At 54.8% G+C, this 25,780-nt stretch overlaps 1 protein-coding gene across 5 annotated transcripts; it reads left to right on the forward strand.

Moving 5' to 3' along the window:
- Positions 1–24,323, forward strand: GRAMD1A (GRAM domain containing 1A). Of its 5 annotated transcripts, none has more exons than XM_025269835.3 (20): positions 1–424; positions 9,195–9,405; positions 9,494–9,514; positions 9,991–10,075; positions 10,213–10,316; positions 10,398–10,493; positions 11,238–11,318; positions 14,602–14,714; positions 14,890–15,040; positions 15,562–15,760; positions 17,215–17,358; positions 18,884–19,002; positions 19,094–19,236; positions 19,795–19,898; positions 19,984–20,157; positions 20,258–20,345; positions 21,298–21,309; positions 21,624–21,731; positions 21,816–21,936; positions 23,877–24,323. In XM_025269835.3, the coding sequence occupies exons 1-20, from the start codon at positions 153–155 to the stop codon at positions 23,967–23,969; spliced, it is 2,439 nt and encodes an 812-aa protein (XP_025125620.1). In that variant the 5' UTR covers positions 1–152; the 3' UTR covers positions 23,970–24,323. The 5 variants fall into 5 exon arrangements, with proteins under 5 accessions (XP_025125620.1, XP_006065338.1, XP_044788158.1 ...); XM_044932223.2 differs by lacking the exon at positions 1–424 and adding an exon at positions 3,856–3,918; XM_006065277.4 differs by lacking the exon at positions 1–424 and adding an exon at positions 4,292–4,697.
- Positions 24,324–25,780: the final 1,457 nt, after the last annotated feature.

Here is a 25,780-nt window from a genome sequence, read left to right on the forward strand (position 1 = left end):
GCTCAGCTGACCCCTCCTCCCACTGGGGAACAGGAGGTGGTGAGGGGCAGGGTCTGCACGGGAAGTCTCCCCTTCACCCCTTCACCTCTTCTTTCTCCCCCAAAGGCCACACCACAGTTCAAGACCCCCGGCTGGGTGGCAGAGCCATCCCCATGGCTGAGTTCCTGCCCCTGCTGCCTTGTACACCCTTGCTGACCCAGGATGCCTGTGCCCAGGACTCACGGGTGCCCCCAGCCGAGGAGCCGAGCCAGGAGGCACAGGGTGGCAGGGTCCAGGGCCTGGCCCCTAAGCGCTGGAAGCTCCTGGAGGTGCCCACCATTCAGATAACACCAGCCAGCAATGGGGAGTCACCCCCTTGCACTCCACCTGCCCAGTGCCTGCAGCTGCCGAGGACCCCATCCCGGGAGAGTTCGCCCCAGGACAGGTCAGACCTAGGTGGTGGGATGGGAAAGGGGTTCTCTCTCTCAGGACTCAAGCTCGAGGGTGGGTTCCCTGTGGCTGGCACTGTCCTGTTTGGGGGTTGAAGGTCAGTTAGAATGTGGCTTTAGCCCCACAGGGGCCTGACTGGAAGTTGTAAAATATATGCAGATAAAAACTGGAATATGTGTTGGGATAATCAGCTATGCTCAGCTGAGCACTGCTTACGAAGACCAGAGGCAAATACTCACCAACTGGTGTTTTTCAAACTTTGGGTCATGACCCATTTAAGGGCCATGAAACCGATGTAGTACACTGCAGTGAACACTTTTTTCCCCCAAATAGAATCAGGAGAGAACTGAACATAACACAGTGTAAAAAATAATAATAATAATAAAAAAAAAAAATAAAAAGAATAAGAAAATAACACAGTGTAGCAGGCAGTGAACAAGTGTGGTTTCCTAGCAATTTTGTGACATTACATATACAGCAGTCCCTCCATACCTATGGGAGTATTCTAAGACCCCTGTGGATAAACTCTGCAGATGCTCAAATCTCTTACATAAAATGGTGTCGTATTTGCATATTAAACTACTCACACTCTCCTGTTTCGAATACCTCTAGGTTACTTACAGGTTTCTGTGCTGTGCTGTGCTGTGCTCAGTCGCTTCAGTAGTGTCCAACTCTTTGCGTGTGGCCCCGACCGTGTGGCCTGTAGCCCGCCAGGCTCCTCGGCCCACAGAATTTTCCAGGCAAGAATTCTGGAGGAGGCTGCCATTTCCTACTCCAGGGGAATCTTGCCAACAAAGGGATTGAACCCCTGTCTCTTGCGTCTCCTGCTTTGTTGGCAAATTCTTTACTGTCTGAGCCACCAGGGAAGTTCCAAATACAATGTAAACAGTTGCCAGGCAGCAAACTCAAGTTTGCTTTCTGAAAAAAATTTTTTTAATTGAAGCACAGTTGATTTATAATGTGTTAGTTTCAGGTGTACAACAAAGTGATTCAATTATACATACATATATATATATATCTATTCTTTTTCAGATTATTTTCTACTACAGGTTATTTATCTTAAGATGTTGAATATAGCTTCTTGTGCTATACAGTACATCCTTGCCGTTTATCTTTTTTCTTTTTGGCTAAGCCACAGGGCTTTCGAGATCTCAGTTCCTCAACCAAGGACTGAACCCAGTACCAGCAGTGAAAGCGCGGGGTCCTAACTGGACTGCCAGGGAAATCTTAGACTCCTAATTTATTGCTTTCCTGTTCTGGAAAATTTTTATACAAAAATTATTATGCTATACACCTGAAATTAATATAATATTATCTATCCAGTTTTTAAAAACTGAAGTATAGTTAATTTACAATGTTGTCTTAGTTTCAAGTGTATTCCTCCCAGAATTAAAAAAAATTCTGTTCTGATCTTTGATTGGTTGAATCCATGGACGTGGAACCTGCAGATATGAGGGCCTATTCTATTTCTAATTGTGTACTTGGAGACCAATATACAAGGTATTTCCTGTTGCAGCTTATGGGCAAAAAAAAAAGTTTAAACAAAACTTCTACAAAGAAACACTACCTCTGGCACAAGGAGACAGAACAAGGAGGTTGAAGGCTGTAGGAGGAAAGAACTACATTGGCCTTTAACAGAAATGTCCATTGTGGCTTTTTCCAACAAAGAACATTTGGATAAGAGTTAAAGTTTATGAAGTAGGGCTCTGTATGTTAATGTGGAGAAATCTCAGAAATAAAGATGATGAAGAAAAACAGGTTGCAAAATGATAGTAGGAGCCTAATTCTGTATCTTTTTAAAAGATTTTGAACAGGATATATTGTTAGTGGATGCATCTTGATGCAGAAAAAGGATAGAAAAATGTACAAAAATGGTAAAATATCCACATCTATTATATATGCTTGGTGGGGACCAAGATAACTCTTGTATTTTTCTTGTTTGAAATAAACATTCCCTAATTAAAAAATTTTTTAAGTATTTCATAAGAAGAAACAGGCCAAGAGAAATACAAAGAAAGAGAACAGTGAGACAGAGGGAGATGGTGGGAGGAGGGCCTCACTGGGATCTGACCCTGAGATCTGACCTTGAGAGGCAGTTGTCCAAGAACTGAGCTTTCCTACGGAGGGAAAGGCCTGGGGGCAGGAACAGGAACTGGGGAGTCAGAGTAACAGCAGGGAGGCTGGGTAAGCTAGAGGCAGTGAACAAAAGGGAGCCAGAGAAGTTTAGAGTGGAGTCTTTGGCAACTTTGCTTTTAGCTGGACTGAGGTGCAGCCAGAAGACTCTGTACAGGAGGGCTTCGACCTGACAGGCTCCTTCAGGCTGTGTGTGGGGGGGTAGCAGGCTGTAGGGGTTGGGAGGGAGCAGGGAGACCAGGGAGGAGGCTGTGTGATGGTCCAGGAGGGAGAGGATGGAGGCTGGGCCAGGGTTGGGGCAGTGAGGGAAAAGAGTTTAAACTGGATAGATTTTGTAGGAGGAGCCCACTGGGTTTGCTGAGAGACTAGAGGGAAAGAGAGGGGTCAAGAAAGGCTGAAATTTGGGGCATTCCACCCACCAAAATGGGCATCCCAGGCAGAGATGTTGATCAAGTCTCTACCTGCCAATGCAGGAGATGCAAGAGTCGTGGATTCGATCCCTGGGTCGGGAAGATCCCTGGGTGGGGAAGATCCCCTGGAGAAGGGAATGGCTACCAATTCTAGTGTTCTTGCCTGGAGAATCCAATGGACAGAGGAGCCTGTCCGGCTACAGTCCACAGGGTTGCAAAGAATTGGACAGGACTGAGTGACTGAGCACACACCCACCAAAATGGAGAAGTCAGTGGATGTTTTAGGAGGGAAAGGGTGTAAGTGTGGAAGAGCCGTGGGAATGGAGTTTTTTTCAAGAGGTAGGAACAGCCTGTCCTGGAGAGGGCTGGGGAGCAAGTTTGAGCTGGGGGGCCTGTGGCCAGGAGCTGTGAGGTTCTGCGCACATATCTGTGTTCCCGGGGGAGGAGTCCAGGGCACCGAGAGACCCGGGCAGCTGCTCCAGAGATAAAGGTGGGTTAGGACATCAGTGGAGGATTGCGTCCACCAACAGTGACCTTGGCGACTCACTTTCCATCTTTGAGGCCGGGGCTTCCCCTTCTATAAAAGGGGAGTACTCCCACCTCCCCCGCTCCCAATCCCGTCCTGTGGGAAAACCCTGATCACAGAGTTAGTGGGGTTCCCAGGACTGGGTTGACTTGCTCGACGTCATGGTTGACTGGGGCTGGCACTGAATGGGGTCCCCAGAGACGCCGCTCAGAGATGCTGAGAGGGAGGCGGCCTAGGGCCCCACCTCCTTCCCGCCAGCTGCTGTTCCCCGCGTCCCCACTGCCCCAACACCTCCGTTTCCCCGAATTTCCCTCCCATCCCCAGCTCCGCCTCCTCTCTCAGTTTCCGCCCCGGGTGGGGAGTAGGGGTACGTAGAGCGCCCGGCCAGAGGCTTCATTGGAGCGGAGGACCCCTCTCTGGGTACCAGGCGAGCGCGTCCGGCCTGTGCCCAGGCTACCACGGCGGAGTTGTGTTTCTGATAGAGTCCGTCTCTGTGTTTTTCCGTTTCGGTCTTTCCCCCTCCCCGGTCCATTTCTCTGTCTCTCTCCTTAGATCCTCCGTCTCTCTGTTTCTCTTCGCCCCTCTTCTTGCTCTCTCCGGGCCCTGACGACCCCGCCGGCCCCTCTCGACCTCTGTCTCGCTCCTCCTGCTCCTGCGCCGCGTCGCTCCATCTCTAATTCTCCCTCCAGCATCGGATTCCTCCCTGGGGTCTCGCTCGGTCCCCGCCGTCCCTCCCTCGCCTCTGACCAGCACCCGCCCCCCCCCACCCCCCCACCCCAGGTCTCCCTCTAGTTCTCACCTCCTTTCCCGCCTCCCCTCCGGTACCTTTCTCCCTCCGGGGATCTGAGTCTCTGCCTCGAGGCCCAGCCGCCCCTCCCCGCCAGGGCCGATCCCTCCAGGCCACTCGTCCCCTGCAGGGCCGATCCCTCCCTTCTCGCCCCCTCCCGCGGGCGGGGGGGCGGTGCCGTGACGCGCGGGGCGGAGGCAGGAAAGCGGAGCTGACGCCGCGGCGGCGTCCCGCGGCCCCGGCCTTTTGTGCGGGCGAGGGCGGCGGGGTTGGGGCGGGGGTCGGGGGCACTGCAGCCAAAGAAGGAGAGGCGGCTGACCGGCGGGGACGCCCAACGCCGCCCAGCCCAGCACAGCCCGGCCCGGCCCTGCCCTGCGGCTGGGCGCGCCCGCCGCGCCGCATCCATGTTCGAGTGAGGACCGCGGCGGGGGCGGGGGCGCGGGGAGGTACTGAGGGGTCGCTCGGACGGGGGCTCCACGGGCTCGGCCCGGCGTGGCGCAATCGCAGCCGAAGTCCAGGAGCTTGGGCACCGGGGTCAGCCGGAGGGGAGGGGAGGGAAGCCTCGGGGGCCCAGGGGTGCACTCGGGGATGGGGCGCTGACGGCGGGGTAGCCCCCCGGGTCTGCTCGGCACTGCCCGGACGCGATGCGCCAGCCTGGCGGAGCTTTGGCTCGGGGTCCGGGGCTCATCGCGCTAGGAGCGCGGCCTGCCAGGAGCGCCCCCGGCCTCCTTTGCAGCTGCTTGGGAGATGAGGAGTGGGCGCGAGGCTGACCCGGGTCTTCAGGCCTGCGGTCAAGGCTGGGCGGAGACGAGCCCCCGCCGACCAGGCTCCCAGGCCCGTGAGTCCGGGGCAGGCCCGGGAGCAGCCTCTCCAGGTCTGAGCCCCTCTCTGTTCTGGTCTGTCTCAAGTCTCGAGGTTGCTCGGATGGGGTCTTCTACGTGGCCGGCCGACCGCGTGTCTCAGATCCTCTGGGGTCCTGAGCACGGAATTGACCTAGTAGTCCCTGTCCGGGCCCAGAGTATTCTAGATCATGCATTATAGGTGTCTTGGACGTGTATGCGTATCTGTGTTCCTGGTGTGCAAGCAGATGTGATCCTCTTTGGCTCTGTGGTGTGTGTGGCTTCATGTGGTATTGTAAGCTCCGTGTGTGTGTCTGATTGGGATCGTAGTGTGTGTCTGGGGCTTTGTGTGTGTGGCTGTGACTTTCCGTGGTTGTGTGTGTGTACTGTACCTCATTCCATCAGACATCCGCGTGTCTAGCTGTGACTCTGGAGTATGTGTGCATGTGTCTAAGCCTCCTAGTGTGCAACAACAGCTGTGGTCCTCCTTGGCCGTGTGCCTGTGTGTGTGAATTTATTATCTAGGATTCCATCTGTGGCTCCAAGTGTCACTGTAAATTGCCTGTGTGTTCAGTTGTGACTTTGTATTGTGTGTATGCCTGTGTCAGGGGCTCTTTGTTTGCTGCTGTGACCTTTCACCTCTGTGTGTGCTTGTAATTTACCTCTGTACCTATTAGCATAGTGTGCAAATATAAGTCACCAGTGTGCCCATGTGTGACATTATTGTCTGGCCCCGGCCTTGGTGAGTATGAGTGAAACCCTCTGGGGGTGTACCTTAAATCTACGTCTGATTCCATCTTTGTAGGAAAGTTCCTGTGTGTGTCCCTTTATGTCATTGTTGTATGCCCCTGGCTTCCATGTGAGCAGCTGGGACCCTCTGGGGCTTTGTGTGTGTGAAGGGTGTGTGAAGAATACGAGAGAGAGACCCCTTGTGGCTCTTAGTGAGCCTGGGACCCTCCCTTTCGACACCTTGGGTGTACCCTTGACAATCTAGAGCAATAATAATAGCTGACATTATTATGAAAGTTCTCCTGTGTATAAGACGTGTCCCACGCATGATTTCAAATTCAGTCCCTGGCCACTGTGTGGTCGAGGTGTGTCCACAGCCTTCCGGGGCTGCGCTGTTCCTGAGTCCTTCACGGCTGTGTGTGTGTAGGACTCTCAGTCACTCGGCAACAGCATTTGCAACAGCATTTGCCACGTCCATCTCGTGCCACGTAAGAGCAGGTCTTCGCTCTGTCTTCCGCTCCTGATGGGAAGTGCCATGAGAACTGAGCTGAGCCTGGACTTAATTTACCTGGGTGGTGCCTGTGTTAGCTGGGGGCCTCTGGGACTGTTCTTTCACTGTGTGGCCCTCTCTGTCACTGTGGAAATGTTACTTTCAAGTCTCCTCCAAAACTTCCCTGGAGCTGTATGTGTGAACGTACCTGGGACTTTTCTGTTTCTGTCACCCTCTGCTTCATGTCTTTGTCTTGCATGCAGGTGTGTGTGTGACTTCTGGGGCATTGTGTGTGACTGTAATATACCTGTGATATTACTGCTGGGTGTGTAGGGGTGAGGGGTGGAGGAGATGTCTTACAACTGTGGGGAACTGCGGTTTGCCTGGGACCCTGGCTATGTGTGACCCACATGGAGGGTCCCTTTTGTGCACACCCGCGCACAAAATGCCTCTGCCCCACTCTGCCCAGAGGGAGCTGTTGGCTCATTTAGGCCCAGAAGGCCGGAGGTGAGGTGTCTGCAGTGAAAGAACCCCATTCTCGTCCAAGTCCCTCCAGCCTTGTCACCATGGCAAGGCCTCTCCACTCCACTGCTGCAGCCTGCCTGGTGGGGCAGCCGCATGGTGTCAGCACTTCCTCTTTGTATTGCCGAGAGCAAGATCTGGGGGTACAGGCCGTGCCCTGGCTGCATGTGCTGGACCTGTCTGCAGGAACCCTCCCCAGACCTGCGGCTGCAGGAGTATAGGAGGGGTGGAGGTCTTGAGCTCAGTCACTTCAGTCATGTCTGACTCCTTGCAGCCCCATGGACTCTAGCCCACCAGGCTCCTCTGTCCATGGGATTCTCCAGGCAAGAATACTAGAGTGGATAGCCATTTTCTCCAGGGGGATCATTTCAGGCTGGAGAGGCAGGAAGATGAGGCAAGAGGGGAATGTGATCACCCCTCCTTCAAACCCTTCCCCCGGCCCATAAGGGCTCTCAGGGTGAAGCCCAGACTCCTGCCCAGGGCCCACAGGGCCTGTGGGTAGGCCTGGGGCCTCCCATCCTCCTTCCCCAGCACCTCCTGGCCACCTCACTCCTCCTTAGCCTTGCCAAGCTCAGTCCTGTTCCAGAATTCACTGTTCCTGCCCCTAAAACAGCCTTCCCCGGCCTTTTGCCAGATCCGTGTCCTTGGGGCTCAGCTCAAGTATGCCCTGAACACTGCCCTGCCCCCACCAACTTAGTCCTCCTTTATCTCTGGGGTCCTCCAACTTGAACTTGCATTAGAGTCTCCTGGGTCCCGCCCCCACTTCCTGATTCAGGAGGTCTGCAGTGGGTCCCGGACTCTGCATTTCTAACCACTTCTCGGCACTTCCTCTGAGCAGCGCTGCTTGGTAGCACTGACCAGTGTCTGAGGTCATCCTCCTCATTTACCTTTTCTCTTATTGATCATCCCTGTTCCCTAGTCAGAATGCCAGGTCCCTGCGGGCAGGTGGTACATCTGTCTTGCCCCCTTCTGTGTCCCCAGTGCCTGGTGCAGGGCAGGGGCTCGGTGTGCACTCAGAGAGTGAATGGCTGGAGTTGGGGTCAGTTGGGTTAGGCTGAGGTGTTTGTGCGACACCTGTTGGAGTCAACATGGCACTTTGGCAGCAAATGGGCTGGCTACGTGACAGCAGGGCTGTGTGCTCCATTTCAGTCTGACAGTTCTTAATAAAGGTGCCTTCCAAGTGGTGGGCTTTATGTATATATGTCCTCCTCCAGACAACCCTGTGAGGTGGATGTTGCTATTAGTCCCATTATACTCGAGAAGAAACCGAGGCCCAGAAAAGTTCAGACACGTGCCCAAGGTCACACAATGCAGGGGCCCAACTGAGATCTGCAGGGGTCTCAGGTTGCCAAGGGTTGGGCAAGTCATACACTTGGTGGAATACAAGTTTGGGGGTGGGGTAGGTGGGGGTAGGTGGACTGAATCACTCATTCAGTGAGTGATTCAGTCCACCAAGGCAGAAGCTTGCGGAGCACCCGCTGTATGCCAGGCCTCCTAGGCAGGGGGGTGCACCTGGGGACGAAACCCCCTCCCCCTGTGAGGTGCACCTGCTGGTGTGGGAGGATTTGAAACAAGAAAATACAGAAGTGCAGGAGAAGTGATGAGAATGGTGGAGAGGGAAGGGGCTTGGGAGGAGGAATGTGCTTTACATGGAGAGGCGAGGGGAGGCGTCTTAGAGAAGTGAGCCCTGAGCAGGGGACGGGCTGAGGACCTTGCCTTCCCCTGGAGTAAAGTGCAGCGGTGGGGAGAGCTTAGACAGGAGGGCCCTGACCTGACTGGGAAGGAGGCTGCTGAGATGTCCAGGATGGAGAGCCTGGAGGCTGGGCCAGGGTCCTGGTGCAGGAGGAAGTAGGCAACATAAAAACAATGGAAATAGATCTTAGAGCTGGAGCAGGGGAACCTGCTAACAGATTAAAAATGAAGAGTAAATAGGAAAGAAGCAGCAGCTTAGGTTTTTAGCTCAGGCAACTGAGTGGAAAGTATTTGTTCAATAAATATTTATTATATGAATGAATGAATATGTTAGTTTGAAAAACAACACAGGCGTGACTGAGAGCTCACTTCGTGCCAGGCTGTGTTAGAAGCCCTTTACATGTATGGACTTGTTTAACCCTCCAAACAAGAAGATGACATGTGTTTCTTACCCCTGGGTTATAGATGAACTCACCAAGGACAGGGAGCTGGGGGGCCTGCTCTGGATCATTCTGCGAAGAGGTGGAACAGGGTGGGTGGGTGAGAATCAGTGGGCTGAAGCGGGACCCCCCATACAGGCCCATCGCCATCCCCCAGCCTACCTCCCCTCATAAGAACCCTCTTCCTCTCCCCCCAGCACAACCCCCCACTCTGGCCGGAGCACTCCAAGCAGCTCTCCGTCCCTCCGTAAGCGCCTGCAGCTCTTGCCCCCAAGCCGACCCCCGCCTGAGCCAGAACCGGGCACCATGGTGGAGAAGGGGTCAGATAGCTCCTCAGAGAAGGGTGGGGTGCCTGGGACACCCAGCACCCAGAGCCTGGGCAGCCGGAACTTCATCCGCAACAGCAAGGTTGGTGCCAGCTCAGGTGGGGTGGGGGCAGGGTGTGAGGACAGGGGGATTCAGGGGATCCTTCTGACTCCTTTCCTTTCTCTTGCAGAAGATGCAGAGCTGGTACAGTGTAAGTATCTGGGCAGGGGGCCTTGCCGGAGGGATGAGGGAGGGGGACAGGTACTGGGCCCAGGGGCCGCTGGCTGCCACTGTCAGAGAGTGGGCGCTGGGGTCAGGAGACCTTGGGGGGTGGTCTCATCCCAGGCTGCTACTTACATGCTCTGTGACCTTGAGTGAGTTGCTTAACCTCTCTGGGCTGCTCTGTCCTTGAGAAACAGTACCCACCTTACTAGACTGAAGGGAACGCTCCCTGAGAGTCAGTGATGCTGGTGGGTACCGGACACAGCACCTGGCTTCTGTAGCAATCAGTAAATGGCTCTCATCATGGTTACTCTTGTGTTATGGGCAGTGGGAACCAGAAGTGAGCTAGACACTGAAGCCTCAGGCTGTCCCGGGCTGAGACTGAGGGGTGCTGGGAGCTTTGGGGGGCAGAATTTTAGGGGTGTGAAAATCCGTCCCAGTTCTTACCTCCCAAACGTCCCCCAGATGCTGAGCCCCACATACAAACAGCGGAACGAGGACTTCCGGAAACTGTTCAGCAAACTCCCTGAAGCAGAACGCCTCATTGTGGGTGAGTCGTCCCCCCACCGCCCCCAGCCAGACCCTGAGCCCCCAGCTCTGCCCTCCTGACCCTCCCCGTGTGCGCCGGTCCGGCCAGGCCAGCCTGTGACTCGGGTGTCTGCCTGTCTCTCCTCTCGGCCGCCTCAGATTACTCCTGTGCCTTGCAGCGCGAGATCCTCCTCCAGGGCCGCCTCTATCTCTCTGAGAACTGGATCTGCTTCTACAGCAACATCTTCCGCTGGGAGACAACCGTGAGCCGACCCAGCCGGGACGAGGAGGGGCCCCAGGGCGGGCAGTGGCCTGGCCCCTTCTGACCCACCTTTCATTCTCAGATCTCCATCCAGTTGAAGGAAGTGACGTGTCTGAAGAAGGAAAAGACGGCCAAGCTGATCCCCAATGCCATACAGATCTGCACGGAGAACGAGAAGGTGAGCAAGAGGAGAGGCGAACAGGGGTCCCGGGTCCCCGATCTTCACTGACTCCTCTCTCCTCCCCGCCACCCAGAGCCCTGTTCACTTTGCACCCAACTTCTCACAGGGAATACCCATTCTCTTTACCCAGCCTGGGCTCCCATCATCTCTAGCCTGGACCCCTGCACCTGCCCCTGACTCAGGCCCTGCAGTCTCCCCTCACACAGCTGCTCAGGGATAGTCTTAATAGACAAATTCTATCAGCTCAGAGGCCTTTTCTGCCAGGAAGCCTTCCTTGATGCTCTGTCTATCGTGATTGTTGCCTCATGGTCCAAGATGGCTGCCTCACACCAGTGGCCCAGACAGGAGAAAGAAATAGGGAGGGAAAGCTGCACAGCAGACTTCTCTTTGTGTTTTCTTGGCTAAAAGGGGATCTGTTAGCCACTCCTAAGTGGGCGTCAGAGACTGGGTATGTGCCCTGGGCTTCCCCCGAGCAGCCCAGCCACTCTAGGCTGACCCTGTCTCCTGCCCTGGACTTTGAGTCCCGGGGCAGGGCTAAGGTCATCTCCTCATCACTGGGACTCCAGAGTTGACCATTGCTGGACTGGCCACAGAACTGACATTCTGTTGGGTGAGCGAGGAGATGACTGAATAGCTACCTCGGGCTGGGGAGCCAGGAACACAGTGTGTGCACAGGTAGAGCTTCCCCCTCCCTCTGGCCTGGTGTCTCCCCCACCGTTCATACTCCTCTCCCTCCTGCAGCATTTCTTCACCTCCTTTGGGGCCCGAGATCGCTGCTTCCTCCTCATCTTCCGCCTCTGGCAGAACGCGCTGCTTGAAAAGGTAGGCCTGGGCGAGTCCTGGACAAGGGGGCTAGAGGCCGGGCGGGGGAAGGGGGACCATGGAGCCAGGGATGCTAGGACTCGGGGAACCCCTCCAGCTCTTCCTCATGGGCAGCAGGTCCAACGTACCTGTAGCTTCTCCATAGGCCACCCCCCACTGCCCAGAGGGCCTCCACGGGCTCCAGTGCCATAGCCCACCCACAAGAAATGCATACCCATGGCCCCTTAGTAACCACCAATGAATCAGAAATGCTCTGAAGGGACTTCCCTGGCAGTCCAGTGGTTAAGACTCTGAGCTTCTAATGCAGGGAACGTGGGTTCAATCCCTGGTCAGGGAACTAAGATCCCATATGCTGCATGGCCAAAAAGAAAAAAACCTCTGAAAATGGGGAGACTTGGGGTATGTTTGGCAACAAAACCTGACTTGAGCTAACATGGAGATTTACAATCCCTGTCAGCACCGTCTGACAGAACTTGGTGCTATGCTGTCTGATATGGCAGCCACTGACAACACGTGCCCGTTGAACTCTTGGCTAGTGTGACTGAGGAACTGTATTTTTAATTTAATTTCATTTTGAATTAATTTAAACTTAAAAAATCCTGTGTGCTTCTTATATAACACAGGTCTGTATTTATCTCAATTAATGGGCCACAAAATATTTATGTGTATGACTGGGGTCAATCTTAAATATAACTGTGATTCAACATAAAATTATAGTAACCAGTTTAGAATATACCAGTGATTCTCAAACCAGAGTTTCAGGAACCTTTTACACTCTTTAATTATAGACTCCAAGGAGGTTTTGTTTAAGTGCAGTATATCTGTCAATATAAACTGGTTTAGAAATTGAAACTGGGAGCTTTTTAAACATAAGATACACAAATACACTTGGATTAGCCACCAGAACAATGATAATATCACAGTCTCTGGGAAAACCCAACTGTACAGTCATAAAATAATAAAAGTGAAAAAGGCAAGTAATATCTTATGCTACTAACACTTATCATATTTAATGGAAATAATTTTTCCCTCATGCATTCCCTAAAAGGGTCTAGGGGACACCCAGAAATTGGACCACACTTTGAGAACCTCTGAATACTAATATAATACAGATATTTGGGGTATTACAGTACAGGCACTGTAAAATGTTTCTTATATCCCCAAATTTCTTAATTTTGAATCAAGTTTTACCCCCAAAGATTTTGAATAAGGGATTTCAGACCTTTACTTATCACATTCTGATAGTCTATTATGGGCCAGCTTTGAGTGGGCTGTCCTGGAATGACCATTATGGTTGAATGGGTTTATGTAGCATGAATTTGGCAGCAAGCAGCTAAAAACCCAAGCAGACAATGGTTTAAGCAAACAGATGCTGAAGTACTTCAGGTAGTAATAAGGATAGCTAACACTTAACAGAGCTACTGGGTACCAAGAACTGTTCTGAGCTTTCCATGAATTAACTTACTTAATCATCACAGCCACCCTTTGAGGCAATATGGTTATCTTTATTCCACCAAGGAGGCACAGAGGGAAAGCCTTGCCCATGGTCACATATGCTTTTCTGTGGCTGAGTGGGGTTCTGACCCATTGTAGTCAGGTTCTGGAGTCCACTTAATCACACTGATGCCCATGTAACAAGAGGTATGGAGGTAGGCAATCCTGGGAGAGGGGAGTGGTTGGGGGCTCCCTGCATCATTCAGGATCCAAACTCTTATCCATTATTTCACACCATCATCCTGCTGTTGATGTTTTTTGTCCACATGCTTATTGCCTCATGGTTGCAGTATGGCTGCTACAGCTCCAGATGTCGTGCCCTCACTTAACTATCCCAAACGTGAAGGAAGAAAGGGATGGATGGAAAGTGGGCATTCCTTTATCAGGAAGGGAAAGCCTCTTTCAGCAAACTTTTCCTTACATTTCTTTGGCTAAAACTTGGTCACATGATCACCTGTGGTTGCAGAGTTATATGGGTTATATGGCAAATGAAAAAATGAATTGGTATAAGCCACTTTTAATTCGCTGGGGCTGGGGAAGATTTTCACCTCAGACATATCAGGGTCCTGCTGGCAGGAAGGAAGGGTGGATAGATGTTGGGGTCTGCTGCTGCTGGCATGCAGCACCTCAGAAGGCCCAAACACACTCCTCTAGCAGGGCTTACTCACATCCTGTCCTCCAAGGGGGCTGCAGCTGTGGCCATCCTCAGGGGCAAGAGTCCTAGAGCAGGAGCCTGAGGGAGGGACAAGGTAGCATCAAAGTCTTCAGGGAGGCTGAGGGCAGCCAGACTGCTGGGGATGGAGTTCAGCCCTATCACTGAGTGCGAGTCACTGAACCCCATCCATCAGATGGAGACCATTCCTTCCTTGTAGCACCTGAGCTGGCCCCAGAATAAGTGCTCCATCACGTCAGCTCTTGGGAGGTAGTGCAGTCCAATAGTTAGCTCCAGGGCTAAACCAACACTCTGGGATCACCTCAGTACCTCCACTTTCTAATTGAATGATGTTACGCCACCTCTGTGGGGCTTCCCAGGTAGTGCCAGTGCTAAAGGACCCGCCCGCCAGTGCAGGAGATGAAAGAGATGTGGGTTCAATCCGTGGGTCAGGAAGATCCCCTGGAGTCGGAAATGGCAGCCCACTCCAGTTTTCTTGCCTGGAGAATCCCATGGACAGAGGAGCCTGGCTGGCTACAATCCATGGGGTGGCAAAGAGTTACACGACTGAGCACACACACACGCACCTTTGTGCCTCATTGTTATTATCTTAAAATGATGATAATATTAGCACCTACTTGACAGAATTGTTTTGAAGACTATTAAGTTGGCACACATGAAGAGTTAGAAGAATGCCTGGCATATGGTAACAACTCAGTGAATGTCAGTTGCTGCTGCTGCTACTATTATTAATATTACTATCTCATCAGTCTCATCTAGCCACTCTAGTCGTGGGTACCTCCTGAGGACGCCTGGGAGAAGTATTGATAGTTGGGGGCATGACTGCATGGTGGGTGGGAGCATTGGCTCTGGAGTCTGGCTGGGTTTGAACTTCTCCGCTCTGGGCCTCTTATTCTCCTCTATAAAACTGGGAAGTTTAACCTGTAGCTGTGAAAGTATTGTGAGGACCTAAGGGAAAATTCCCCAGTACACTGGCTCCCTACCCAGTGGGTTGAGAGATGTCTGCTATGGGAAGTCATGCTCCCCCTTGTGGACACCGGCGGAACTGCTGAAACTGAGGCCGGTGAAGGGCTCTGACTCTAAGGTAGAGGCCAACCCAATGTCCTGCCCATCCAGACGCTGAGTCCGCGCGAGCTCTGGCACCTGGTGCATCAGTGCTATGGCTCAGAGCTGGGCCTCACCAGCGAGGACGAGGACTATGTCTGCCCCTTACAGCTGAATGGCCTAGGGTGAGTCGATGGTTGGTGGCTGGTTCTGGGGGGTTGGGAGGAGACACAAGGGACTGTGTCCATAGCTCCTGGAATCCTGGGTGGACCGAGATGGGTGTACAAAAGTTTGGGAGACCAGGAGGGTGTGTGGAATCTCAAAGATCACAGTGGTCTCACTCCCTCTCTTTCTCTGCAGGAGCCCCAAGGATGTGGGCGATGTAATCGCCCTGAGCGACATCACCCCCTCGGGGGCAGCTGACCACAGCCAGGAGCCAAGCCCCGCAGGTTCACGCCGTGGCCGCATCACCCCCAACCTGTCCCGGGCCAGCAGTGATGCAGACCATGGGGTGAGCAGGCGGGTAGAGGAGAGAGGAGGGTGCTGGGTGGGGCTGGGGAGATGAACGGACTCACAGATTGAGGGCACCAGCGGGGAATGGACAGAGAAGAGGTGGCTGGAGGGGTGAGTGAGCAAATGGATGGAGGAATGGGATGGAGCTGGGAAGATGGGTGTGGAAAACAAGCACAGGTAGGGAAAGAGAGATACAGACAGAGATGGGACAGGTAGATACATGAAAAGGGGGAGAGACAGAAGAGCCAAGAGAGAAATGGATAGATGGATGGACGAGGTGGGTGCAGTCAGATGAGGCCTGGACAGGACAGGCATAAGAAAGCTTACGACCCAGGCATCCAAGACACGCCTGACTGAGAAGCTGAGAGGAGTCCTCCTCCGGGTGGCCCCAGCACCTCTCGCCAGTCAGCTATGAGCGGTACACACAACCTCCCCAGCATTGGTTTTCCTACAGTCTTGAAGCCTTCTGATGGATGTGGGCACCCAAGGGACAAGCTTGGATTAAGCTTTTCTCTGCAGGCAGAGGAGGACAAGGAGGAGCAGACAGACAGCCAGCCAGATGCCTCCTCCAGCCAGACAGTGACCCCGGTGGCTGAACCCCCGAGCGCAGAGCCCACCCCACCTGACGGGCCCACCTCCCTGGGTCCCTTGGATCTGCTGCCCAGTGAGGAGCTGTTGACAGACACAAGTAACTCCTCCTCGTCCACGGGGGAGGAAGGTGAGGCAGGTGGCCCAACTCGCTTGCTTTGGCTATACGAGACAGACTTTACTCAGACGGGCTGACCAAGGCAGTTGCTGGCTCACAGGACTGAAAAATCCACAGCACAGGCAGATAAGGCATTCACGTATTCTTGTTAGAAATCTGTCCGTATTTCGCTCTGCTTTGAAGGCAGCTTAGCAAGGTGGATAGGGGCATAGATAGAGCCCCATAGATGGCTGGGGCTCAAATCCTGGCCACGCCACTTCCCAGCTGTGTGATGTGGGCAAATTATTCAACCTCTGAGCCTCCTTTTCCTTATCTGAAAAATGGGTTGACAGTAATAATGCCTACTTCATAGGGTTGTCGTGAAGAGACAACTGTTATACATAAGCTGCTGCTGCTAAGTCGCTTCAGTCGTGTCCAACCCTGTGCGACCCCAGAGACAGCAGCCCACCAGGCTCCCCCGTCCCTGGGATTCTCCAGGCAAGAACACTGGAGTGGGTTGCCATTTCCTTCTCCAATGCATGAAAGTGAAAAGTGAAAGTGAAGTCACTCAGTCGTGGCTGACTCTTAGCGACCCCATGGACTGCAGCCTACCAGGCTTCTCCATCCATGGGATTTTCCAGGCAAGAGTACTGGAGTGGGTTGCCATTGCCTTCTCCTATACATAAGCTATTATGTATTAAATGGCTTAATACATGTAGAATGCTTGGGCCAGTCCATAAGTGTTGGCTTATTTCCATTGGCAGCAGCAGCATTTCCATTTTCTCCATGCTAACTTCCTTCTCAGGTAGCTTCTGCTCTTATGGGGGCAGAAAGAGCTCCAGCCCTGCCCCGGATAAGCCTAGTGGAAAGAAAGCCTGCTTTTCCCAGTGATTGCACCAAGCTCTAGGGTTGTTTCTGATTGGAGAGCTGGCCTACTTCTGAGCCCACCACTGTGGCTAGTGGCCTGGCCTAGGTCACATACATATATGCACACATACACACACCCTGAACCAATCACTGTGGCTGGTCTGGGACACACATGTATGCGTGCACACACACCCCCACCCGAGTCCCATCACTGTGGCTGATGGCTTGTCCTGGATTACACACACTTGTGCATGCCCACACGCACACACCCTGAACCAATCACCATGGCCAAAGACTCAAGGTTATGAGCTTGAGGGTGGGCTTATGACAGGTCCACCCCCGTCGTCACTGGGACTGCAAGCATGTAGGTCTAGGTGTGTGCTCCACCTTCAGCGCACAGCGATGGCTCTGATTGTCTGGCTTGGGGCGCACGCCCACCCTAAAGCCATCCCGTGGTGGAGGGAGCGGAGTTGCTCCATGTCGGTGTCCATTCTGGTCCAGGAGGACAGGGCTGCCCAACCACCCCACAAAGCCTGGGAGTGGGGAGGCGTGCCCCTCCTCCGCCGAGGGAACCCGAGGAACGCAGGCAGCCCCATGCACTGTCCTTCTCTGTCACCCAGCCGACCTGGCGGCCCTGCTGCCTGACCTCTCCGGCCGTCTCCTCATCAACTCCGTCTTCCACGTGGGTGCTGAGCGGCTCCAGCAGATGCTCTTCTCAGACTCGCCCTTCCTGCAGGACTTCCTGCAGCAGTGCAAGTTCACAGGTCAGGGGCTGAGGTGGCTGGGGTACAAGGGGAGGGCGCGGGGAGGAGCAGGCCAGGAGACCGGCAGGAACCGCCATGCAAATTGGGTGCGGTGGGTCAGGGAGTGAAAAGCAGCAATTGTGAGACAGAGGGGCTCCACCTCCTACCAGCTGAGTGGCCTTGGGCCAGGCGCAGACCTCCTCTGTGCCTCAGTTTCTTCCGTGTGGGGCGGGTGTGATGCTACCTGCCTTGTCAGGTTCTCGTGAAAACTAAATGAGTCAGTACTGGGGAAGTACCTAGAACAGGAGCAGATAGGAAGCCACTTAATAAATATGAATTAAAGACTGCTCTGTCAGGCCAGTGCAGAGCCCAGGACAGATGAACTTGAGTCCTGTGGGAACAGCAGTGAAGAGATACTGACACAGATAAGCATGTGTATCAGAGGGGTGTGATCTAGGGGGTGTCAGGAAAGGGTGCTGGAAGGATGTAAATTGAAACTAAGGCCTGAAGGAGGAACTTTCCTAGGGAAATGGGAGGGGGTAGGAGAGAGGAAGTCCAGGGAGGCCAGCAGGGTAACTGCAAAGGTCCTGATGCTGGAGGCAGGCACTGGGAGAAGGCCTCTGGGGTTGGGCCCCCAAGGCCAGGTGTGGAGGGGGGAAGCCACAGCACCAGGGGAGGCGGAAGGGCTGACCAGGAGACCAGCAGGGAGCTCGGGAGGCTACGAAAGAGGTTCAAGCAGGGGAGAGGCCTGTGTCTTTTCTTGATTGATGAAAACGAACCATGCAGCATCCTCTGCAGAATGGGTAAGACTGTGCCTTAGGTTGGGAGCTCTCGAATCCTCCCAAACTATGCTTATATTCTGGAGAGCGGGGCACATCAGACTGAGAAGCTCAGACTCTGTCCAGCAGTACTGGGGAGTCATAAAGTGTTGTAGGGAGGGACAGGGTCAGCCTTGGCTGTTAGAAGCTCCCCCTGGACCAGAGCTGGAGATGGAGGCCAGAACCTCAGGGGGAAGCTGGAGAGGTGCCCTGGAATGGCAAGGATGGGATGAACAAGGACAGTGCCCAGGCAGTCAGTGAATAGATAGTGTCCAGGATGAGGCCTAAGGCTCTGCAGGGAGCCTGAAGGATGGTGGGGCCCAGCAAAGAGGGGCATGTTTCAGGGGTTGGGGAGGCCAGTGGCTGTGCGGGATCCTGACGACTTCCAGGGGAGGTTTTCAAGAGGTCGCAGGACCCTAGGTCTCAGGCTCAGGGGAGAAACCAGGACTGGTAGCATGGAGACAGGGCTGCAGAGTGGATGCAGAGGCCCAGGAGGGCTGAGAAGTATGGGCAGGAGAGAGGTCCTGGCTCCAAGGGTCATCAGCATCTAAAGTTTCAGGCATCTAGAAGGAAGATGGGGCAGACACCGGGGTGGGGGCAGGGAGGAGGTGCGGGTTTAGGAGCCAGTCTCCAGAGAACTGGAACCTTCCCCAAAAGGCTGGGTCTCCTACTGCCCGAGGGCAGAGGACTGGAGAATGGTGTCTTCACTCTGCTCCTCCATCCCCCAGACGTGACCTTGAGCCCCTGGAGCGGGGACAGCAAATGCCACCAGCGCCGAGTGCTGACTTACACCATTCCTATCAGCAACCCGCTGGGGCCCAAGAGCGCCTCTGTGGTGGAGACACAGGTGAGCCGGGCAGGGTTTCCGGTGGGTGGGGGGCCAAGGGTCGGGGTAGGGAGGATGGTGCTGACTCCTGGCTCCCCCTTTGACCCTGCAGACGCTGTTCCGGCGTGGACCCCAGGCGGGAGGGTGTGTGGTAGACTCCGAGGTGCTGACGCAGGGCATCCCTTACCAAGACTACTTCTACACTGCCCACCGCTACTGCATCCTGGGTCTTGCCCGGAACAAGGCCCGCCTCCGGTAAGCTGCACCCTGGCCCCGCCACCTGACACCCGGGTGGTCCCAGGGTCCCCTGCCACATTCTCCCTGTCTCGAGTCACCCGCAGAATGCTGGTTTCCACCCTGGCAGATGAGCAGAAGTCAGGAACACCCCGAGGTGGTTGACCTGAGCCACCAGAAGGGCAGAGTCACCACTGACCAGGAGGGGAAGGCGGGGAGGGCTTGGGAGAAGACCAGGAGCTCAGCTTGGGACATGCTGAGGGGTCTCTCAGACCCCCACGTAGGGGTGGACACAGCCGCAGGGTGGAAGGGGTTCAAGGGTGAGGTGCGGGCTAGGATGGCAGTCTGGGTGGGCAATGCACTGAAGATCTGCCACAGTCACGGGTGTGGACAGAGAAGGGGCTGCGGGCTAAGTGGGGTGTTGTGTGGGGATCACGGGGAACCCTTGCGGGGGATGTCTGTTTTGTGTGTGGGTGACACGGGGCCCTCTCTGAATTAGAAGAGGGCACGCACCCCCTGGGGAATGGGACAGCAAGGCTGCAGTCAGCCCCTGACCCCCTCCCCCGGCTCTGCTCCCAGGGTGTCCTCCGAGATCCGCTACCGGAAGCAGCCCTGGAGCCTCGTGAAGTCCCTCATTGAGAAGAACTCATGGAGCGGCATCGAAGATTACTTCCACCACCTGGGTAGGGGGCAGGGGCCTGGACGGGCCGCAGCTGGGGTCAGGGCCAGGCTGGGGCAGCCATGCAGAGCCCTTTCCTGTGTCCGCAGAGCGAGAGCTCGCCAAGGCCGAGAAGCTGTCCCTGGAGGAAGGCGGGAAGGACGCGCGGGGCTTGCTGTCTGGCCTGCGCCGGCGGAAGCGGCCTCTGAGCTGGAGGGCTCACGGTGATGGGACCCCACACCCAGACCCTGACCCCTGTGCCCGGACTGGCATGCACACCTCGGGTGGGTTCTGTCAGGCCTGGTGGGGGGCTGGGGAGGAGCTGGGGGCCTGGCTGGGTTAAGTAGAGATGAGTCCTTCTGACTTGGAGTTGCTCCCCCACAGGCTCCCTCAGCTCCCGCTTCTCAGAACCGTCTATGGACCAGGGCCCCGGGGCAGGCACCCCCAGCGCCCTGGTTCTCATCAGCATTGTGTGAGTAAGGGGGCTGGGCTTGGGGGGATCAGACAGGCCTGGATCTGCACCCTGGCTGTGCAACCCTGGGCCAGTGCTTGGCCTATCTGGGCTTCTGCTTACCTGGGAGCGTGGGCTCACCCCACAGCAAGGGTTAAGGAGGCGATATTTGGGATGCACCCAGGAGGGCTCCTCAGCTTGTATCGCTCAGTCTGTCATGGAGAGGTAGTCCCCGCAGGGAGATGGAAACCCTGGGGCTCTGGGGGCAGTGGTCAGAGGGGGTGTGGCCTCGCCCAGGGAGCTGGAGGAGCAGGCTCCCAGGAGAGGTGGAGTTAGGTAAGCCAGGAGAGGTTTACGCATGGAGGTTTCAGGTTTTCTGTGCTCAGCCCTGAGCTGTGTGACACGAGGGACACAGTAGTGACCAGCAGTCCTGGGGCAAGACAGGTCTGGGATGAGGGATGAGGGATGTGATGGAGGGAATGGGCGAGGCTGACAGAGAAGCCTTGGGAGGCTGGGGAAGGCTTCCTCCAGGCCAGCCAGTGGGTCATTGGGGAAGGCATCCTGGGAAAGCAGAGGACTCAGAGCTGAGACCACCCCCCACCCACAGTGGGTTTAGGCTGAAGGACCCACCTTCACAGAGGCCTGGGCTGGGGGACCCACCTGCACACAGGCCTTGCCTGGGGGTATCCTGGCCTGGTGGGGGGGGGGGGGGGGTCCCACATGTACAGAGGCCTGGGCTGGGAGCAGGGCACTCTGAGGAAATGGAAATGAGATCCATGCTCCTGCCAGATCATGGCCAGTGAGAGATTGGTCTCGTGCTCAGCCTCTGGGCCTCAGTTGGCCAGTAACAGCGGTCCATGAGGGGCTGTGTGGCGTGCTCAGCTTGGGGCTGCTGGGGTTGGGGGTCAAGGTGTGGCCAGGACAGGCTGGGCAGCTCTCATCTCTTTGTCTCCCCCTCTCTCTGCCTTCTCAGGATCTGTGTGAGGTAGGGTCCTGCGTCCTGCCCTCCCTTCCCCTGTGTCTCGGCCCCTAGCTGCAACCCCTTCTCCTTACTCCATGCTCCCGTCTCCCCCAGCGAGGTGACCGGAGCAGCAGTTAATGGCTCAGGCATCAGGCTAGCCTGGATTTGAACCCTGACTTTGGCTTGTGTGATCCCAAGCACGTCACTCACCCTGTCTGAGTCTTGGTTTCCTCCTCTGGAAAGAGAGCTAGTCATGGTGCCCCTTCAAGGCATGGTCAAGTGGGTGCCCACCACTTGTGGGAGCGTTGGTATCCTGACCTCTGACCTTGCCTCCCCAGCCTCATCGTCCTCATTGCCCTCAACGTCCTCCTCTTTTACCGCCTCTGGTCCCTGGAGAGGACAGCTCACACTTTTGAGTCCTGGCACAGTCTGGCCCTGGCCAAGGGGTGAGTGGGTAGCCCCAGGGGGTTGGGAGCTTGGGGAGGTGCGGGGGAGGCCAAGACCCCACTTGGGCCCTGTCTTCCCCACAGTAAGTTCCCCCAGACGGCCACGGAGTGGGCGGAGATCCTGGCCCTGCAGAAGCAGTTCCACAGCGTCGAGGTGCACAAGTGGAGGCAGATCCTGCGGGCTTCCGTGGAGCTCCTGGATGAGGTGTGGCGTGGGCTGTGGGGTCCTACAGTCATGTCCCGAGATGCAGCATAATGCATCCGGGCCTCGCTTTCCTCCTGTGTTAAATGAGGAAGCCATTCATAGTCCTCACCTCCCAGGGTTGCTAGAAATCAGTGAGATGGAAGATAGAATTGATTGCTTCTCATCCTAGGGAAGAAGTCCAGGATGTCTTGACTTCAAGCATGGCTGGATCCAGCCACCCAACAGTAATAAGAATCAGTCTCTCTTACCTTCTGTTGACTCTGCCCACCCCCAGGGCTGGCTTTGTTTCGGGGGCATCCCAGGTGGACCGAGATGGTACCTGCAGCTCCAAGGTAGCAGCCAAAGGAAGGAGCTCATTCTCACTGGCTACTGGGTCACGTGCCCATCCCCCAACCAGGCACAGAAGCCAGGGGTAGACACAGCTTGGTCCCTGAACCCCTTCCTGCCTGTAAGGTGACGAAGGGATCATGTGAGGGTGGGAAAAAGGTTCTCCAAAAGTCAGGGATCTCATTTCCAGGAGGGGTTGCCCCAGACACCCGCTGTAGTTTGCTGGCAGTGTCTATTCAGACAGCCAGGTTCAAATTCTGACCTGTGACCTTGTGCCAATGACTTCACTGCTGGGGCCTTGGTTTCCTCCTCTGAGAATGGGATGATAATCAGAGTTACTCCAAAAGCTGCCAGGAGGATTGAAGGAGTTAGCATCCAGGACTTCCCTGGCGGTCCAATGGTTAAGACTCCAAGCTTCCACTGCAGGGGCTGTGGGTCCGATCCCTGGTCAGGGAACTAAGGCCCCACATGCTGTGGAGTGTGGCCAGAATATAGTTTTAACTAGAAAGGAGTTAGCCTGTGAGTAGCGTCCAGCTCACGTAAACACCTCGCCTATGTTTGCTGTTATTAGTGGGATCCTGCAAAGCAGGTGCTCAGTAAATGTGGTGGTGCGTCAGCACAGGTGCCAGGCGCTGGGGAGCATCTGGCCTTGACTGGGTGCCCAAGGGCATCATAGCCCACATTGCTGGGTGATGCTAAAAGTCCTTTCTGGTCACTCTGAACCGTAATGCTGAGGTCCACCTTTAGGGGCCTCACTGCACCCTGAAATCATGCTAGGAGGAAGGGGAAGGGCTGTGCAGGACAGGGAGGGGGGGATCATCGAGGCTGGTGTGCCATCACTCAGAGATAGGAGGTCAGGGCCTTCCCGTCCTGAATTCAGTTCTGATTATATTCCTCTGCCAAGGGCATGGAATTGACTACACAAAGTAACTCTAACAGCAGACGTTGATTGAGCCAGACAGTTCTAAGAGCTAAAATGACCAACTGATTTGTTTCTCATGGCCAACCTTCGAGGGGGATGCTTTTGTTACCACTCCACACCTCCCACCCCCTGCCATGTAACAGACAGGAACAGAGACATTCCCAAGGTCGCATGGCAGGGAGTAAGACTCGCTAACATGCACCCAGCACTCTGTGTGCCGGGTCCTAGGCATACACCCGGGAGATCCCTGAAGTAATCCTGTGATGTAGGAATATTACTGACTAGTGTCTCAGCCGAGGGACCCGGGATGGTTAAGGGGCTTGCCCAAGGTTACCCCATAAAATGGCTTGAACCCAGGCCGTCTGGGCCCCTTCCACATGCTGCCTTGGTTGTTGTTTGTTGTTCAGTCGCTCAGTCATGTCCAACTCTTTGCGACCCCATGGACTGCAGCAGGCCAGGCTTCCCTGTCCTTCATTATCTCCTGGAGTTTGCTCAAACTCATGTCCATTGAGTCGGTGATACCATCCCACCATCTTGCTCTCTGCCTGTGAGAAGTCAGACTGGATGCGGAAAGGCTCCTCTCTCAGCACAGGCTGACCTTGGCCTCTCTGGACCTTGCCCAGTTCCTCAGCTGCAGGATGGTTGGGGTGTATCACCCCTACCAGCACTCACCCCCCACCTCTCCCCGCAGATGAAGTTCTCACTGGAGAAGCTACATCAAGGCATCACCGTCTCAGACCCTCCCTTCGACTCCCAGCCACAGCCTGATGACAGCTTCTCCTGAGGACACACGGCCATCCTCCTAAATGGACAGATAGACACAGAGGCTCGGTGGCCACTGCTGGCACAGTGTGAGCACCGGGAGCCTCCCGCCCAACCCTCCCGGTGGCCTGGCCAGGGGCCACACAGACACGGGGACCACAGAACCGAGATGCACTTTAGACCAGCGTGTGCGAGTCCAGCTGCCGTCGCCTGCCCTGCCAGGGAGCTGGCCCAGCCTTTGGCAGGCCCCCCACTAACTTATTGTGCCCATCTGGGGTTGTGGGGCGCCTCCTGGGGTACACGATTCCTTCAGCTCTGGGTTTAATGTATTATATTTATTTGGGGCTGACAGCCCCAATAAAAGGTTGGAAATGGCTGTGATTGTCCTTGCAGGGCCCTGGGAGTGGTGAGAGCCTCCTGTTACCCTTGATCCCGCCGCGGTAGGAGGGGCGTACGATCCATTTTCTGGGGCCACAGACACCGACGTGACCTGGGATTCCTAAGCAGCTTTGCACCATCAGGATCCAGTGTGGGGGCTCCAAGGACAAACTGGTGGCCTGGCTCTATCCTACCTCTGATACTTACCAGGCATGTCGCCCGGAGAAGTTCAGCCTCTCTGAGCTTCAGTTTCTTCTGTGCAATGAGCATAAGAATAGCACCAGTCAGGGACTTACCTGGTGGTCCAGTGGCTAAGATTCCATGCTTCCACTGCAGAGGGTGCAGGTTGGAGCCCAGGTCAGGGAACAAAGATTCTGCATGCCTTACAGAGTGGCCAAGAAAAACAATAGCACCGGTCTTTTAGGATTGTTAGAAGTGAGTTTTCTTGAACTTTAGCTGCATCAGAATCTCCTGGAGGACTCTTAAAAAGCAGAAAGCTGGACTCCACCCTCAGTTTGAGACTCAGCCCACCTGCCATGAGTCTGCTGAGGTCTTGCGCTGCCAACAAGTTCCCAGGTGATGCTCTGCTGAATGTCCAGGGACCTCACTTTGAGAACCACTCTATAAGGATTCAAGGAATTAATAAAGGTGGCTACTTGAAACAGGGCCTGCACAGAGTAAATATTCAATAAAGGTTACTATTATGGCAGAAAAAAAAAATCAGGGGAGAAAAAAAGTAAGTCATATAGTGAGGACCAAGTACATACCAGACTCTGTGCCAAGGTCTGAAGTATTAGTCGCTCAGTTGTGTCTGACTCTGCAACCCCAGGGACTGTAGCCCACCAGGCTCCTCTGCCCATTGGATTTCCCAGGCAAGAATACTGGAGTAGCTTGCCATTTCCTTTTCCAGGGGATCTTCCTGACCCAGGGATCAAACCCCCGTCTCGTGCATTGCCGTCTGAGTCACCAGCAAACCCAAATGTTCATTTAATTCTCAGTTTCACCATGAGATGGAGACAAATAGTTACATGTCTGGCACCACTCAGCAGAGAGGCAAGGCCTAGCCCCTGGTGTCTCCACCTTCAGATACAAAGGCCCCCCACACCAGAAGTTGAGGCCGCTGGACCCTATCTTACCGATTCAGAAATGAGCCTAGAGGCAAAACCTCTGGTCCAGGTAGAACCCAGATCTGTCTCACTCAAATCCTGTTCTGGTTCCACAGTGAATGAGGAAGGGTAAAAAGAGACCTCTGACAGGTCACAGGCTGTAAGAATCTTAATTGATGGTTTGGGGCAGAGGACTGAAGGAGGGGCTGGATGGGGCAGGATGGACCACAAGTGGTAAACTACAGAGCCAGCCTCTCCTATCCTCTAGCTAGTGATTGAGGCAAATTACCCATCCTGTGCCTCAGTTTCCGCCCCACCCCCCACCCCTGTAAAATGGGAATAATGTTAA

Source organism: Bubalus bubalis, chromosome 18 (genome assembly GCF_019923935.1).
Source record: "Bubalus bubalis isolate 160015118507 breed Murrah chromosome 18, NDDB_SH_1, whole genome shotgun sequence".
Classification (NCBI taxonomy): domain Eukaryota; kingdom Metazoa; phylum Chordata; class Mammalia; order Artiodactyla; family Bovidae; genus Bubalus; species Bubalus bubalis.